At 36.6% G+C, this 18793-nt stretch overlaps 1 protein-coding gene and 1 long non-coding RNA gene across 7 annotated transcripts in view; one reads left to right on the forward strand and one right to left on the reverse strand.

The window, feature by feature from the left end:
• LOC127965988 (uncharacterized) overlaps positions 1–18793 on the reverse strand; it is a 201079-nt gene that overhangs the window by 139433 nt on the left and 42853 nt on the right. The window lies entirely within an intron of this gene.
• Positions 1–18793, forward strand: part of nrg1 (neuregulin 1) — a 109653-nt gene that overhangs the window by 53499 nt on the left and 37361 nt on the right. For 4 of the 6 annotated variants that reach the window (XM_052566745.1, XM_052566743.1, XM_052566746.1 and 1 more), the window contains exons 2-3: positions 14026–14200; positions 14510–14631. In XM_052566745.1, the coding sequence (XP_052422705.1) occupies positions 14026–14200; positions 14510–14631 (297 nt within the window). Of the gene's footprint in view, positions 1–8912; positions 9123–14025; positions 14201–14509; positions 14632–18793 lie in introns of those variants that run through there. The other 2 variants (XM_052566749.1, XM_052566750.1) reach the window with 2 other exon arrangements.

Here is an 18793-nt window from a genome sequence, read left to right on the forward strand (position 1 = left end):
ATAAATTGTTTGTACGAAAAGACTTGGTGTAGGTGAATAAAAGTCACCAATTACGCATCTTCGTCAATTATTGTTTAAAGGAAGTGACAGCATTGAGCAACATTTTCTATTTATGACACAGTTTTGTAACATGGATCATATTTTTAAGCCTGTTGCATGTGGGAAGGGACCCTGCACCATCAGGTGTCTGCGTAATAGTGTCCGTAATAAGGGCATGTGTCTTACTGTCAGTACTACGGTAAAATTCCTAAATGTCCCAATGTCTTAGAAGTGAATTAGGTGGCAGGAAGCTGAACTCATAAAAAACACTTTAATAAGTTACATAGAGCGACTAATAATCCTTTAATGAAATGTAAAAAAAAATCCTGAAATGATATATCAAGATTTTTGGCAAAACAGCTATGCTTCTGCTTTTTATAAACAGATGTAATATTATTTTTTGCGCAAAGAATATCAAATTGTGGTGTGTTGCAGTGAAATTTCCTAGTTTCCAGTGAATAACTAGTTCAGATTCCTTCAACACAGGCTCACAGGAAACACATGCTTTTGGAGATATTTCTCTAACGATATTACGGATTTTACTGCATGTTCTGTGCCAGTTTTTAAAGGGAAATGTCCAGTGAGTGCCAGTAAAACACTCGTCTAATATGTGACCATCTCCATGTTTTATTACATTGCTACAGGCGTGGATTGCTTTAGTTATGTATTGTGGTAGTTCAGAACTCAAATGTCTAGGGAGTGTTGCATAAAAATCTATGCTCAGTCATATTGGAGATGAAAATACCCCCTACACCAAACTCAACTAGTGCTGTTACTAACGATTATTTTTGTAATCGTGATTAACCGAGTGATCAGATTATTATATATATTTTTTAATAATAAAAATAGACATAAGTGAATAGCCTTTAACATTACTTTAAATAAATATGTAATAACAATGAAGCAATTATATATTTTTTTCAAATAAAGTATCAAAAGCAATTAATCATATGGTTTTAATGAACAAACCTGTTAAAATACATAATGAATTATAAACAAGAGCTAACTAATGCCTGAAGAGGGTGCACGTTGCATTGCCATATGAACATTATCCTTTAACCTTTACATTAACCTTTTTCCTAAAGAGCTACTGCGTTTTAAATTATGAGAGACACTTCTGGTTTGGGGAAGTCAGACTCCAAAAGACTGCAGGAAATCATTTCAGATCATAAGATTGCACTACAAATAATCCTCTCTGTCATTTTTACTGAATATGGGCTGTACATGTTCATTCATTTTCTATTTTCATAATTCAGGAGAATAATTTTATGTTTGGTTTATTAATGTGATGTGATAAAATAACCTTAATAAATCGAATGGCTCTTTTCAGCCCACTGCATTATATTCTTCCTGAGTATTTTCATGTTTCCTTTATATTCCATCTTAAGCAAATGAAAAAAGACAACATACAGTATCTTATGCATTTTTGGTCTGTTCTCCTTATTTAATTTACAGTATAAGCTGTGAATAATTCCCTGAAATTGAATTTTTGATTGTTTAAAGTGTAAATAGACTCCATTCTCCCATAATTTGCACAAAGCCTCATGTGGTGTAGGAAAAACGTGAATAATAAACCAAAACTAACACCAATAAGCACAGATGGAGTTTGAGATGCTCCATGCATGTAAATGATAACCGTTTGTGTGGAGCAGAATTTACTGTGAACAGAGCTGCTCTGTGAATCACGCATGTAATTTATTAAAGTAATAGTATAGTAAACCTGCATCTCATATATTTGTTTTTCAATTTCAAGTTTATTTGCATAGCGCTTTTTACAACACAAATTGTTACAAAGCAACTTTACAGAAAATTATGTTTCTACAATATTTAGTAATAGCTTATAAGTGGTGACTGTCAGTTTGTGCACGTTTGACAGGATTTTTTGAAAAATTAATACAAGACGTAGTCAGCCAGATGATGAACATTATTAACAGCAATTATTATATGATGCAGTCACACATGTAGCAATATTTGTTAGTTCTGTTTGTTGATTCAAGGTTAGCATCATCTGAGGTCCTCTGATGATTAGCATCGTCTCTTCTCAGGTGTTCTGGATCGAGACGGGAGCTTTTGTAAATCCTAGTTACCACGGGATGAAGATCCCAGCAGAAACAGAGAAACAAATAGAGACATCATTAGCATAGCTGCTGATCCAACAAACTAAAATTAGTTTAACCCAAGCTAATGAATAAAAATGCACATTTGATCAGATGCAACTACACTCACAATTAAAAAGATACTGTAACGATATTAAAACTCCATATTCATCGGGAAGAAGGAGGCAGGAACCGGCGCACAATCAAAACATTTTAATAATTGAAAAATAAACACAAAACAGCACACCAGCCCCTCACGGACGACTGGTGCACTCAAAATAAAAAGCAAACATAAAATAATGTCCCAGGCCTGGTCCTCTCTCGTCCTTCACGGTCGTCGCTCCAGTCTTATATCCTTCCATCTCCTACGTGGGACTCGATACCGGCGGTGGGGCGCAGGTGCAGCTCATGTCCAATCACTACACCTGGCCTCACTCCTCGTTCCCACGTCTCTCGGCCCCGCCCCACTCGCCACAACTACATTATCCGAATACTTGGCGAAAGAGATGTGTTTTTAATCTAGATTTAAACAGAGAGAGTTTGTCTGAACCCCGAACATTATCAGGAAGGCTATTCCAGAGTTTAGGAGCCAAATGAGAGAAAGCTCTACCTCCTTTAGTGGACTTTGCTATCCTAGAAACTACCAAAAGTCCAGCGTTTTGTGACCTTAGGGTGCGTGATGGGTTGTAGCGTGGTAGAAGAGTAGTTAGGTATGCAGGAGCTAAACCATTTAGGGCCTTATAGGTAAGTAATGAGACTTTGTAACTGATACGGAACTTAATAGGTAGCCAGTGCAGAGACTGTAAAGGACAACCACCTAGAAGTGCATTACAATAGTCCAGTCTAGAGGTCATGAATGCATGAACTAGCTTTTCTGCATCAGAAACAGATAACATGTTTCGTAGCTTGGCAATGTTTCTAAGATGGAAGAATGCAGTTTTTGTAACATGGGAAATATGATTTTCAAAAGACAAGTTGCTGTCTAATATAACACCCAGATTTCTGACTGTAGAGGAAGTAACAGTACATCTGTCTAGTTGCAGATTGTAATCTACAAGATTTTGTGTAGTGTTATTTAATCAGTTTAATTTTTAATTTTAAGTTTAGCAATGCAGTTTTGCAAACCCAATTCCAAAAAAGTCGGGACACTGTACAAATTGTGGATAAAAACAGAATGCAATGATGTGGAAGTTTTAAATTTCAATATTTGATTCAGAATACAACATAGATGACATATCAAATGTCTAAACTGGGAAAATGTATAATTTTAAGGGGAAAATAAGTTGATTTTAAATGTCATGGCATCAACACATCTCAAAAAAGTTGGGGCAAGGCCATGTTTCCCACTGTGTGGCATCCCCTCTTCTTTTTATAACAGTCTGCAAACGTCTGGGGACTGAGGACACAAGTTGCTCAAGTTTAGGAATAGGAATATTGTCCCATTCTTGTCTAATACAGGCTTCTAGTTGCTCAACTGTCTTAGGTCTTCTTTGTCACATCTTCCTCTTTATGATGTGACAAATGTTTTCTATGGGTGAAAGATCTGGACTGCAGGCTGGTCATTTCAGTATCCCGATCCTTCTTCTACACAGCCATGATGTTGTAATTGATGCAGTATGTGGTCTGACATCGTCATGTTGGAAAATGCAAGGTCTTCCCTGAAAGAGACGAGGTCTGGATGGGAGCATATGTTGTTCTAGAACTTGGATATACCTTTCAGCATTGATGGTGCTCATCTTTCCAGAAGTGTAAGCTGCCCATGCCACACACACTCATGCAACCCCACACCATCAGAGATGCTTCTGAACTGAGCGCTGATAACAACTAGGGTTGTCCTTGTCCTCTTTAGTCTGGATGACATGGCGTCCTAGTTTTCCAAAAAGAACTTCACATTTTGGTTCTTCTGACCACAGAACAGTTTTCCATTTTGCCAAAGTCCATTTTAAATTAACATTGGCCCAGAGAAAACTCTTTTTATACCAAATCGTGTTGCCAATTGACCTAATAAGTTGCAAATTGGTCCTCCAGCTGTTCCTTATATATACATTTAACATTTTCCAGCCTCTTATTGCTACCTGTCCCAACTTTTTTGGAATGTGCACCACATCCGGTATATTGGCTGTTACTCATCGTGGGCAAATTGCAATTAAGGATTTTTTTAAAGGGGACATAACACATGCAGTTTCACCTAATCTCATGTTAATCTTGAGTACCTATGAAGTAGTACTGCATCCTTCATATCTCCAAAGAGTCTTTAGTTGTAACACATTTATAAAAGAGATATACAGCTTTACGATTCTCTCCGAAAACAGCCGAGCTCCTGGAGGCATGCCGTGGGTAGAGCTACATATCTGTTTACATAACGCTGAGTACTTTGGGAAGCTGAACAAGGTTTTCATTTCCTTACTACCAAATGCAAATTTGTTTGGAGACATTCTTCCCGAGCAAGTCCTGTGCAACGTTGGCAAATGAAAAATGTGGATTGGCATGCTCTTGCACGTTCTTTGGTCGATGTGTGCACAGGCGTGCTCTTCTGAGAGAAATGCCCATATAAGGAGTTCCACCCTTCATGATGTCATAAAGAGCCACGCTTAAAAAATGTTTCTGATACATGTACGAAACCAGAGAGAGTTTATTTGGCACAGAAATGCCTGCCAGCTTGCATACATTATCAAACTAGCATACAGCTAACCATGTGACATACACCCAGGCCTGACCAACCTGTGGTGGGCCTGCCTCAGCAGGTGTTTTAAAACAAAATGTATTTAAATTTCATCAATTAAAAGACAAATTAAACTTGTTTACTGTTTTTCATATTTATATTATTTGTAGAAAAACCTTAAACACAATTGTAAATAAGTATGTAAATTACTTAAGTTAAAAAAAGAAAAAAATTAGCATATTTTTGTGTTTTGCTTTGGTACCGAAATTGGTACAAAGAACCGTGCCTTTTAACTTGTATCGGTACCTAATACTGAAATTTTGGTACCATGACAACCCTAACCTCCCCCAGCCCCCCCCCCCCCCCCCACACACACACACACACCGTAAAATCAACTAGGCCAAAGAAAACCAAAGAATTTGTGGGACTTAAATTATTTTTCTGAAGAACAGCAGACTGTTTTCCTGTTCAGGACAAACAAGGGACTCAAAAGACTATCACTCAAAAACAAAGACCAGGAGACTCTTGGGTATCGTCAGCAGGCTTCTTTATTGAGAATGCACTGTGCTGTGCTGCAGTCATTAAAACTCGAACTTAGGCAGTGATACATAGTAGTTTATATACATTTAGGAGGCAGTGTTTAGGAATGGAGACAAAGCACATGGGGTGACCTTAAACAAAAAATGTAAATAAAGTTTTCAGGTCTTAATACATTTAGCATGACTTTTCAAAGTCTAGGGCAGAGGCACGAAGAGCCATTACAGACAAAAAGTGAGAAATCAGACTCATTTGACTTACAATCAAGAGAATCAATCAAGACTTATGAATCAAGAGAAAGAGAGCAGAGAGGAAATGGCAGAAACTTATTGATACTAACTTTGCTTGAGAGTCATTTGTCTGATGTCATCATATTTACCTTAAACACTAAATACAGTGTATTTCACCATATTTTTTCATGTGATTGTCTTCAGGTTGTAGGATCAGGAGATTTAAGACAGATTCTTAAATTTGCAATCCCACCATATGAAGCTGAGCATGTGGTGCTAACATTGAAATGTATCAGTTTTCAAATCTCGCAGAATGTTAAAATAGTTTTCAAGTCATAACATAATAAAGTAGTGTAAAGATAAGGCTTTCTTAATCAAAACTCTAGTCCTGTAAACCATACTTTGTGTGAAGAATAAAAGTTGTCAGAGTTTTACGGCCCCTATTGTTCAACAAGTGATTCATAGGTATATGTGCATTTTTTTTTTTTAGTTTTGCAGAAATGTAGGAGGCACGTATTTCCAGTGAGCCTGGGCAGGAATTCTTCCTGTCACTGGCATCCTGTTTGAAGTCCATAAGTGTAGTCTTTCTCTAGGGATCGTTGAGACCGATCCCTTTGGATGAGCACTCACTGTGTTTACACACGCTCTGCATGCATTGGAGCACAGGTCTGCAGTGGCATGCTCCTGTTTATTGAAGCCCACACATTCTTACTCCAAGCTCACTTAACCGTATCCTTAACTGTAACCGTGTGTGTGACACATCAGCCTTTGTGAAGGAGGAAGAACTCCTGGATTTCCTCGATCCGCCCGACCCCACCCACCTCTCGGAGACTCTCAGGATGACTGTGTGGCGTCGACCTGGAGGGCTGGAGAGTTTCATTCAACACCCACTGGGTGAAACTGAAAGGTTCGAATTATACAGAACCGAGGACTAACTTTGAAGTGTGACCTGTTTGCTCAGTAACTGACGTGCCAGTGCTTGTGCTAAAGGAAATGTCTCAGGACTGGATTTGTGAGGGTAACGTCTAAAATTACCACTGTAAATAAAACTTTTGTGCCTACCTAGTATTAATAAAATACGTTTGTCCTGTTTTCCAATAAAATTTCAAACATCCTTAAAAAACATATGTATCCCTAAATTTCCTGAAAATTTGACATTCAACTTTTAAGCAAAACTACCTGCATATGATATTACAGATTTCTTACTTTTTTTTCACTTTACATTTTGTAAATATTTTCAAAAAACTTTAAAAACAAAGAATAAAAAATGTGCATTATTTTTAAAGATATTTTATATATTTAGCATTGCTATTTAACTACTACAGCTATAAAGGTCCCGTTAAATTGGATTAATGAGCCCAGTTTTTAAGATTGTAGTGTTTAGTTTATGTAACAGTCCTTGATAGCTCGACACAGCTGAGTCAGTATTTGTGGAAGACAGAGACTGTAAATTACATGAATATACAGCATGACAAAGTAATTATCTAAATGTTTAAAAATAATTACATTGTCTACCCAAATTAAATACACTGTATAAGCATAAAAAGACAAAGATACTCCTATTTAGTAATCTGCAGAGAACCTCAATGTTAGTTTATTTCATTAAGCACTAATCTAAACATTTAATTCTGCTAACATTTCAGAAAGGAATGCAGACTAACACTTTTTGAGTAAGAAACTCCTCCCTTGCCATGGGATCAGACACTTTACAGGTATATATGTAGAGTGAGTGTGTGTGTGTGTGTGTGTTCGCCTGGTATTCACTCTGTTATGAACCAATTGTTAACCTTGAAAATCTAAATCATCACACAGTTAAATGTGAGGTGTTATGTTTTATTATTTGTTTAACAATATATACAGTATCAGACATAAAATGGCTATAGGAAATATTTTAATTTTGGTGTATTCATTGGGGAATGAATGACATTACATAGGATGGCAAACAGATATTTGCTCTATTTTTTAAGCAATTTTTGTTTTAATGTTTGAAATGCAAAAAGTTATTTGTTTAGGATAGTAAATGAGCAGTATGTAATTAATTAATTTGTTTAGTTTTAAAGAGGTTTTCTGATAATTATTGTGTAGTCCGGTCAATCAGATCTGTTTTTTTGTTTTTTGTTAAGCATATTTAGTTTGAATGCATCACCACTGTAAAGCTCCAGTTTCAGTGAGCTGTATGATCTTCTTTATGGCTGTAGCATGACATTTGTCCCACATGGCAAACAAGACAGATCCACATCAAACAGTGATAACAGTAAGAACTGAAACCACGGCCATGTCTGGTCTTGTCAAGCTGGCCATGCTTATGTCAGCGATGTGTCGTCACATCCAAAGAAAGCATGACAGAGCATGACAGAAGTATTATTTGTGTATACTATTTTTCTATTGATAAATTACTGCTGAGTATTTTGTTATGACACATTTCACAGTACAGTATATGACAGCACCCATGTGACCACTTTGTGTACACATCAATCAGGAGACCATCAAAAGAACCGGGTTGGGAAGGTTACTTTGGAAATGTTAAAGGTTACAGATTAAAAGTTATTCTATTTAAAATGTAACAAGTAGTGTAACTATATCAATTACTTTAAGTAATGTAACTGATTACATTTGATTACTTTTCTGAATTTCAAATAAATGTTTTCAACTGATAATAATTTTCCTAAATGTTAAGCAGGCAGGGTTGACCTTACTGTAGTGCTCAACACCGATTACTCATTGTCAGGCTTTCAAAAGATTATAATAATTTAATTTAAAGCACAGCCACCACAAAATCAGACTTTAGCTCCTCTTTCTACTTTGAGACCATTTCAAGGTTAAATACAGATTTAAAAGCTATAATAAAAATAAAAGAAAAATTAATAATCTGTTTTTGAAATCAAATCTTTGCATAACTATGACAGGAAACACAGGCGTCTAAAAGTCATTCTTAAAAGAAAAATAAAGCATTTAGATAAACCCAAATATCAAATGAACAGTTATAAATGCATTCTATTCTGTGTCCTAAACTACTTCATTTTATTTTATAGCAGTCAATGCAATTTGAGAAAAAAATCTATTAAATCTGTGTAAAAACATTTTTCTTAGTAACTGATTACAGTTACATGTACGTTGTAATAAAAATACATAATTCCCTTACATTAACTAGTGACTCTCCAACACTGGTGAAGAATCATGTCTTCAAATATGAAGAAGTCTTCAAAGCAGCAGCAGTCTCTAACACAGCTATGGTTACTAATAGATAAATAAAGAAAAGCTCAGATTAGTAAAGCACACACTGCTTGTAATTGGGAGACACAGAAATCTGACACATTGAGAGTTGGTCCCGCCTCTGAGTATGTAAAATACACATGCTCACGGTGGAGAGTTTCTGTTCAGCAGTTGGCTGGAGGGAGTCCACGTTCACACCACGCGCAGAAGTTTGACTGACTGACAGACTAACAGAGCTACAGGACATCATGTCTGAGAAGAACACACGGAAAGAAGGGAAAAGTGGCGTTAAGAAAAAGGATAAGGATCCTGAGAGAACAAACAAGTCTGAAAACTCCCCGCAAGGTAAAGCGCTGCTCGGATGAGGTGTGGGAAATGTGTCCAGGTTTTGGCTGTTGTGAATGGATTGACAGCTCAACTATCAAGTAGCCTTCAATTGTTTCTGAACTCAGGTCTTTTAGAGCTGTGCTTTTAGATTACAGGTGTTGCAATCCACTGTGATTTTTGTGCGCATGTGACTCTGTAAAAGGAGAAAGTGCAGAAATGTTTGTAACCATTAACATGACCCACCGGTCTGGTGACTTAATAAAGAGGGTTTCTGTTTATCATACACGCTGCTTAACTTATAGATGATTTTATAATAGTTCAGTGGCGTTCAAAAAATGTAAGCATTATATGAATCTAAAAACAATTTGAGTTAAAGGTTGAATTGGAAAAACGTGATCTTAAATGTGAGAAGGTGTCAGTTTTTGGTCTTTTATAGTTTAATGACAGCAGCACTGGAGCTTCATGATCTACACCTGATGATCATGTTCACAGCATAACAAAGCAAAAATAAATAAATATCAGGTGGAATTTGATTTGAATCAGATGCTGTCATTTTTGGACCCCGTTGTATGTAACTGAACACACACTCTTGATTATTGATTATTCATGCTAAGTATTAAACTTATGTGTTATAAGAATTGAAGATCAGTGATTTTACCATTTAGAGATGTTCATGTTTTATTTATTTAATGGCAGTTGTGGCGCATGGCAGAAGGTCTGAGTGAATGGATTCTGTGAATGATCTCCTGGTGAAATATTAGGCAGAAAAACTCATTCACATTTCTCTGCACTGATTCGTTAATACGCTCATGTTGAAACACGCTCGTGCCAGCTTTAGATGAAACTCGCTTGTGTAAAATGAGTCCTGTTTGTTGAGTTTCAGCATGGTGGCTGTGTGTGTATGTGTGTATCTGTGTGCGTAAACACATGCCAGGTATTACTGTGAAATATTTAGACCTTCGAGTCAACTTAAAAATGTCTCAATGTCTCTCTGTTAGACATAAAATATCAAAGCAACTTTTATTTATTGTAAGAAATCTTTGCAATCTAAACATCTGATGTTAAGACAAAACAATAAAAGATCTAGTGTTTAAAATAAAGACACTTTTCTTTAGTTAGTAATCTTTTTGTGCTAGGACACCTGTGTGAGAATTGACTCACTTAATATCAAGCAATATCGTATATTAATATTAATATCACTAAATGGATTTCCCCCTTTAATTACAAATTAATTAAATTTTATTATTGCTAGGAAAAAGTAAGGAAAATAAGATCACTGGCTGATTTGTCTGTCTAAGCTCATATTAGATCATGGAATTCTTCTCTCGCTGTACTGGAATGCGGACCCTGATCCGACTCAATTTTGCGGCCTAAGAAAGAGTGTAGGAGTTTCCCCAAAGGCAACTGGTCCGTGACATAAAGAAACAGCTGGATGGGCAGCAGCCTTTACACAGAAACTGCGCAGACTCGAGGAAACGCAGATATCAGACACAAAGCTACTCAGTGTTATGTGTTCGTGATTTTACTATGGTAAAATATGACATGCATTTATACCGCACTCAATGGGGCATGTAGATGGATGGATGGAATCTGTGTGAGGAAACCCAAAAGGTGTCCCTGTAGAGATTCCTACAGGAAGCAGTTCTGTCTGTATTGCGGTCACCACTGTGCTACGCAGACGATTCTTGTTATTAAAACCTCCTTGTCAACAGGAACTGTTGTAAGATAAGGCAATAGCCTCTTGCAGAGGAGCAAGATTTTTTGAGCTGCATAGTGTATCGTTGGGAACTGGGGGTTTGGACTGTTTCAGAGTTTAGTGTTTCTGATGATTCACAATAAATTGAGCAGCTGTGACTGGTTTAAGCTGGCAAACAAACACCTTCCGGTTCAGTAGAAATCTGTGTTCTTTTGTTAGCTTTGCCAGCCCAAAATTCAAGAATAAATAGGTAGAATAAAGAGAGTGTATGCAGGAAGTTTGAGGGGCCGTTATTGTAATCATCCATAAATCATTCTCACTATAATCAACACAGCAACATTAATTTAGAGGGTGAATAATCAAAGAAAAAAACTCTCCAAAACACCTGAATAAAAAAAAAAAATGAACAGGTTTATGAAATGTGGTTTCTACATCTTTAGTTATCTGTATGTCTCTTTAGACTTTAGTTATTACTGCAGTACCGCAATCATCCCTTGCTTGTTTGGGCTTATAGCTAACAGTATAATAAACCATCCAGATGGATGCTGCACACTGGTGGTGGATGATGAGATACCCTTGACAGTGTAAAAGCACTTTGAGTGCCTATATAATTAGAACAATAGGAATTATTGTTATTGTTAATTATTAACAGTGAGAAACTTTGTGCTATAACAGGAAGATGTTACAGTCATAGATATTGTCCAAGATATTACAAAAGGTAGTATCCTCACAATTATATTCATTCTTAGAGAAAAATGGTATCAATGAGGATTTCAAGTCAGGATTTAAACCATATTATAGTACTGAGACTGCTCTCTTTAGAGTTACAAATGATCTGCTCTTATCATCTGATCGTGGTTGTATCTCTCTATTAGTTCTATTCGATCTTAACACTGCATTTTACACTATTGACCACAACATTCTCTTGAATAGACTAGAAAACTTTGTTGGCATTAATGGAAGTGAATTAGAATCTGACTGCCAACAATTCGTAGCAGTGAATAAAGAGGGATCATATCGATCACAAGTGCAGTATGAAGTACCTCAAGGCTCAGTACTAGGGCCGTTACTTTTCACACTTTACATGATACCATTGGGAGATATCATCAGGAAACACTGTGTTAGCTTTCACTCTAATGCTGATGATACTCAGCTCTGTATTTCTTTGTGGCCCGGTGAAACACACCAATTTGAAAAACGAATGGAATGCATAGGCAAGATTAAAAAACTGGATGATGAGTCATTTACCTACTGCTAAATTCAGAAAAAAACAATCCTCATTCCAAAATAGTTGGGACACTTTACAAATTGTGAGTAAAAAAGGAATGGAATAATTTACAAATCTCATAAACTTCTATTTTATTCACAATAGAATATAGATAACATATCAAATGTTGAAACTGAGACATTTTGAAATGTCATGCCAAATATTGGCTCATTTTGAATTTAATTCCAAAAAAGTTGGGACAGGTAGCAATTAGAGGCCGGAAAAGTTAAATGTACATATAAGGAACAGCTGGAGGACCAATTTGCAACTTATAAGGTCAATTGGCAACATGATTGGGTATAAAAATAGCCTCTCAGAGTCTCTCAGAAGTCAAGATGGGCAGAGGATCACCAATTCCCCCAATGCTGCAGTGAAAAATAGTGGAAAAATATCAGAGAGGAGTTTCTCAGAGAAAGATTGCAAAGAGTTTGAAGTAATCATCATCTACAGTGCATAATATCATCCAAAGATTCAGAGAATCTGGAACAATCTCTGTGCGTAAGGGCCAAGGCCGGAAAACCATCCTGAAACCATACTGGATGCTGTGATCTTCAGCTCTTAGACAGCACTGCATCACATACAGGAATGCTACTGTAATGGAAATCACAACATGGGCTCAGGGATGCTTACAGAAAACACTGTCAGTGAACACAATCCACTGTGCCCTCCGCCGTTGCCGGCTAAAACTCTATAGGTTAAAAAATAAGCCATTTAAACATGATCCAGAAGTGCAGGTGTTTTCTCTGGGCCAAGGTTCATTTAAAATGGACTTTGGCAAAGTGGAAAACTGTTCTGTGGTCAGAAGAACCAAAATTTGAAGTTTTTTTTGGAAAACTGGGACGACGTCGTTTCTTTCAGGGAAGACCTTGCATTTTCCAACAAGACAATGCCAGACCACATTCTGCATCAATTACAACATCATGGCTGTGTTGAAGAAGGATCCATATACTGAAATGACCAGCCTGCAGTCCAGATCTTTCACCATAGAAAACATTTGGTGCATCGTAAAGAGGAAGATGAGACAAAGAAGACCTAAGACAGTTGAGCAACTAGAAGCCTGTATTAGACAAGAATGAGACAACATTCCTCTTCCTAAACTTGATCAGCTTGTGTCCTCAGTCCCAGACGTTTGCAGACTGTTATAAAAAGAAGATGCCACACAGTGGGAAACATGGCCTTGCCCCAACTTTCTTTAGATGTGTTGATGCCATGACATTTAAAATCAACTTATTTTTCCCTAAAAAAAAATACTTTTTTTTTCAGTTTAGACATTTGATATGTCATCTATGTTGTATTCTGAATCAAATATTGAAATTTAAAACTTCCACATCATTGCATTCTGTCTTTATTCACAATTTGTACAGTGTCCCGACTTTTTTGGAATCGGGTTTGTATATGCAAACCACTGCTAGGAAAACATGAATCTGTATAATTGGTCTTGATTGATTAAAACCTTACAGTTTAGAGCTGTGTTTGTATGACATCCATTCAAGTGTGTCCACATTTTTACAAATTCAATTCAGTTTTTCTTTTTTCAGTCTTTATGGGTACTTCTATAATACACTGTACAACATAAATGCTATTTATCATTTATTTGTTCACTGTTTATTCTGCTGAATATCAAATCAAATCATAACATTTAACTAGAAAGTTTCTTGGCATCATAAAACAACTCTGATGAGGGAAAGGGATCTATTTTAACAAATGATGTGGATCTGTTTACTGAGAGGACAGCAGCTGGTTCCCACCACAGAAGATCTGAGTAATATTTAGCAAAAAAAAATTAAACCTATTTTCTTTTTATATTTTTGACATGATTTAATGACAATTAAGAAGAGCCTCTTCTCAAATGCCTACAATAAAGATATAATTAGACTGGGGTGAAATATCGCAAGATTCACCCTCGTGAGGGATGATGGCATTCTGTGAGTAATTTCTGTTGTGTGTCTCTGTTTCAGTGGAACCCAAGTTAAAGGAGCTGCGGGGCGTGACAGTGGAGGATGGAAAAAAGACCGTACTGAGGTGTGAGATTGTGGCAGGAAACCCGCCGCCCAGCATTAAGTGGTACAAGAACGGAAAAGAACTCGCAGGCAAAAACAAACCCAAAAGCATAAAGCTTAAAAAAAAGAAACAGTAAGTTCCTCTAACAGAATTACACTTAAAAAAACATGATTATTAGTTGTTCAGGATGAATGAAGGTTTTGCTTAATTTGAATATGGAGTCAGAAGTATCTGCCATGTGTATAGTATGTGGGCAGGTGATTTAACCCTGTACAATCCAAACAGGCCTGTGCTGAGATACAAGAACAGTGCATTAACACTATATTACACACTGAATCTCATTTTAAATTCAACTGTTAATGATGCAAGACTGTTTAATTGTGAAAGCATTGGACTTTTGAGAAGCAATATAAAGTACCATCATTATGTCATTTTCTACAGGGGAAAAATATATGAACTGTTGATCAGGAAGTCCACAGAAGCAGATGCTGGTTTATACACCTGTGAGGCAGTCAACACCCTTGGAAAAGCAAATACTACAGCAAGCCTAACCATCAGGAAAAGTAAGAATGCATCCTTTTTACAAGCATTAAAATCAATGTGTAAATGGCTGTACCACCCAATCCAAGCTGCCAGAATATACTGGAAAAAACCTAATCAAAGCCGCGTGATCGTCCTAAGCTATCCTTTCTAGTATATGTAGCTTAGGAAAGTCTGATACATGTTGATGAATATGTTCCACCTAAATGGTGCTCTCTTTCCTTCATAAGGTATTTAGCTTTGTGAAGTCGGATTCATTCTGGTTCATTGGATTATATGACCGACTTGGTTATATAAATTGGGGAGTATTCATGTTTTAGTATTTATTTCAGTTATAAATGTATAGTTTCTATTCTTTTTGATGTTAGAGTTGGTCTCACTGCTTGGGATTTTTCATTCATCCAGAAGCCTATTTTGGAATAATTATAAATAATTGATAATATCATGTGATAGAGGCACAGAATTCATGTTATGTATGAATAATGTTGGACAGTGAACCACACAGAAAAGTTTTATAAAGCTTCAAAATTTCATGTAATATTTCAAACGGAGGTTTTATAAAAGCTAGATAAGAGGTTATTAATAATCTGTTGTACAGACTAGTGTTTTATGAGCAAGAGCTTAAAGAAAGGACAAAGTTCTTCAAGTCAGGTGGTTTTCATGGCAAAGATCACTCTCATCACATCTGTGCAACACAAGCTTGTTTAACATCCAGATGCATTGATTACACACAACTTTATTTGTGTTTAGAAATATATATTTATTGACTTATTGTTGTTGCTGGGTCAGTTATCACGAGCACTAGCGATTAAAGTGATGAAGTCAAATCCCTTACATTCGCAACCTTTGTCTTCAGATGTGAATGTTTTCTTTCTGAGGTGTACTGTACTTTTAATTGATCAGGTGCATCATTTTCACCTGGCCACCCAAGCATCGTGGTGAATTGTGCATGGGTGAACTCCACTTTTCCCCAGTTAAATAAGTGTATCTCATTAATCTCATGCTGTCTGCTTGCAGTACTTACATCCACAACTGTAATACAGCTCAAATTGTGATATTGATCAAATGTGGGTTGAGAGTCTAAAAACAATGGCTCGTAAATATCTTCTGAAAGCTAAATGGGGTTTCTCTAGCCCAGCTGCAACATTGCAAAAATGATTAGTTTTCTGTTCCCTGTAATCCAGTTTCTTAATGCCTTTTTTCAATTAGTGAGCATGAAGTGCATTTGAATGATTGCCAAGAGAGGAAAGTATGAGCTTTTCCATGACTTCTCTCAATGCATTAGAACAGCAAGCTAATCTGTTAATGTTAATTACTGCAAACAGCCTGATATTAATGTCTCACAAACCAGCTGAAAAATACAGTTCTGTGCAGATTTCCAGCGTAGTGTGTGATTTTACGGTCATTATGATGGCTAGGAGCAGCAGGTGGAGACTAGAGCTGTGCTGTTTTAAAAGCAAAATATAATGCAAACACATGCAGCCTTGTTTCGGATACAGGTATAACCCCATATACGATCTCCCAGATTCACCCTCCTATCCTTTTAGGGACCCCAACTTCTCTGTCAGACTCTGTAGAGAGGATGTGATGTTCATGCTGAGCTGTGTGATGATATTTGTCCGATGGTGATGGTGGTCAGTAATTGTCTTTAATGAGTTAGAGACATCCTGAGCGTTGTCCACTTTCAGTCAGATAAACACTGCATGCTCCAAAACCCTTCAGCAATCTCCTTTCCAAAGGCAGAAACTCTGAATGTATTGATCTGCATTTACACTTTATTGATTTGTGGGATTTTGTCCGAGTAGTTTCCCCTCAGGTTCCCCATGTAAGCGGTCCTCTCTTGTAACGTGAGACCACCGGCCACCATTAGACACTTCCTCATAGACATCCACCAAATTCATCAAAGCGTCTCATTTGACCCATTTCAAGGAAACAGACCCTCTCCATTCCATTGATGCCCAAACTGGTATTATATTCCAGTTGATCACAAATCTTTCAGTATGTTTTTAAGTAACACCTTTTTCATCTTGATCAAAGTTGACAACACTTTTTATGCTTCAATTTTTTTTTTTTTTTTTTTTTTTTTGGAGAAGATATACAAAGCAGATATATTTGTGACTCATCTTCTACAAGTCAGTGCAGTTAAAAGGATAATATTAATGAATATTAAGTATGTAACCCCAGCACCCAGCCATTCATACACAGTCATAGTTCATTTCAGTTCTTGGTTCTCTGAAACAAGCTTTGTTTGAGTCAACCCAGTACCTGCAGCAGTGGTCAAACAAGATTTATAAAACTCAATACATTGCTCAATTACATTACCACACAATACTGTTGGAAGTAAAAAAAAATATGCTGGGAATTGGGAGGTGGGAGGAAAAACACTGACATTTCCATTTCTGGACAGCAATAAAATCCCAGACTAGCACTGATAAACGCTGATATTACATCATGGCCCCATGAAAAACAATAATGAGTGACATTTTAGGGCCAGTTTCATTTGTGTTTTGTCTCCGTGGCTGTATGAGCTCACGCAGTGTTGTCCGAATCAGTAAAGTCCAGCTGTACTGCAGGACAAGGAAAGATGTCATGCGACTGGAATTTGGGTCCAGTATCATTCATTACATTCTCTGCATATGTCTGAATGCTTTTCTAAGTGGCCATCTGAACAGGTCAGGTTTTAATTAAAGTGTCTAGACATGTGTAGAGGTCTGTGGAGGACCGCTGATTAACGATAGACAAAAAAGGCCAAACCAGATCAGAGTGAAATGCATTTTGGTGAGTGGTGCTTTCCTCTGCAGATCTCACTGCCAGCAGGCTGGTGTGTTGTGGGTGTTTGCCAAAGTCTCCCTGTACGGACAATAGGGTGTTCTGCATCGCCTAGGGAGCTGCTGTTCTGCGTTCTTGGTGGTTACTTAAATCACCTACCCAAAATATGAGTCAGGCTGGCATCACAATACTTTAGGTGTGGACAGGAGTCGGTTTTGGAGACGTTACTGCAGTGGTCTGCAGACTGTGGCGTGTAGGCGCTTCCAACTGAAAGTAATTTGGGAAAGGTTCAGAAGGAGAGAACACACTGCACCTCCAGACCGCATGAATAATTAGAGTAAGCTGAGTGCTGCACACTGCACTGAAGCAGGATCAGGAGAGTTTGGCTTTTACAGAGACATCATTACAATGATAAATTGCCTAATGCATCAGCAGTGTGACATTGAAAGGTTTTAAGAGAGATCGCAGGGCTTGGCAAGCGGAAACCTATTTGTTTTATAAACCTATTTGTTTTATGTATTGCTTTATATCTGTTTTGGCCTCAGACAAATGAATATATGTTTAGATAATATTCTGCATGTTCAATCAATTTCACGTTTAGCAAAAATAAATTAATAAAGTCCCTGTAAATTTTCTTGGTTAATGTTGGGTGAATTAATGATTGAGTACCTGTTTCCTCTGTGAAGTGTTGTCTGATAATAAATAATTGACCAGTTGAGCAGTGCTAAATAACGATCAACCGATCAAACTAATAATAAATAGGAAATACTGAAATGTACTAAAATTAGAATATTTATATGCTCTTAACAATGCTCTAAACTATAAGGAGCCCTTTACATTACTATAATGTTACAATTAACAACAGAGTCCACACTTTAATTCATATTTATAATTAAATATAATAATCAACATTCACAAAATTGTATGCAAATACTTAAACTGCACATAAAGCAGTTTTTAAATTAACTTAAATTATACCATTTCTATTTGTTGTTTAAGTACAGTATATTCATTTACACATTGGCTGTCATAATTTGTTTCATAACAGATTTATTTAAACATGCATTAAATAATAAAGACATCACTTACAGGTAAAGTAAAATATGATAGTCTAATATTTCATGAAATTCTCTTCACCAGACTTCATTTCTCTAGAGAATTAATGAGCTGTGGAGGTCAATGAAATGCTTCGTGACATTTTGTTTAGAAGCTGTTTTATTGACGTCTTTTTACAGTTGAAAATGAGGCATGAGATTTTCATTCATGTTTATTTCACGTTAACGCTAAAAAGTAGTAAAGAGAAAGAGATGATCGTTTGAATTGAAACGTTTATCTGTCGCGTCACATCAAAGATCGCCAAAATGGCATTCATTGTTTAAATTTGCTGAAAAAAATGTTTATAATTTGAAAAGATGA

The sequence above is a fragment of the Carassius gibelio genome, chromosome B10 (genome assembly GCF_023724105.1).
Source record: "Carassius gibelio isolate Cgi1373 ecotype wild population from Czech Republic chromosome B10, carGib1.2-hapl.c, whole genome shotgun sequence".
Classification (NCBI taxonomy): domain Eukaryota; kingdom Metazoa; phylum Chordata; class Actinopteri; order Cypriniformes; family Cyprinidae; genus Carassius; species Carassius gibelio.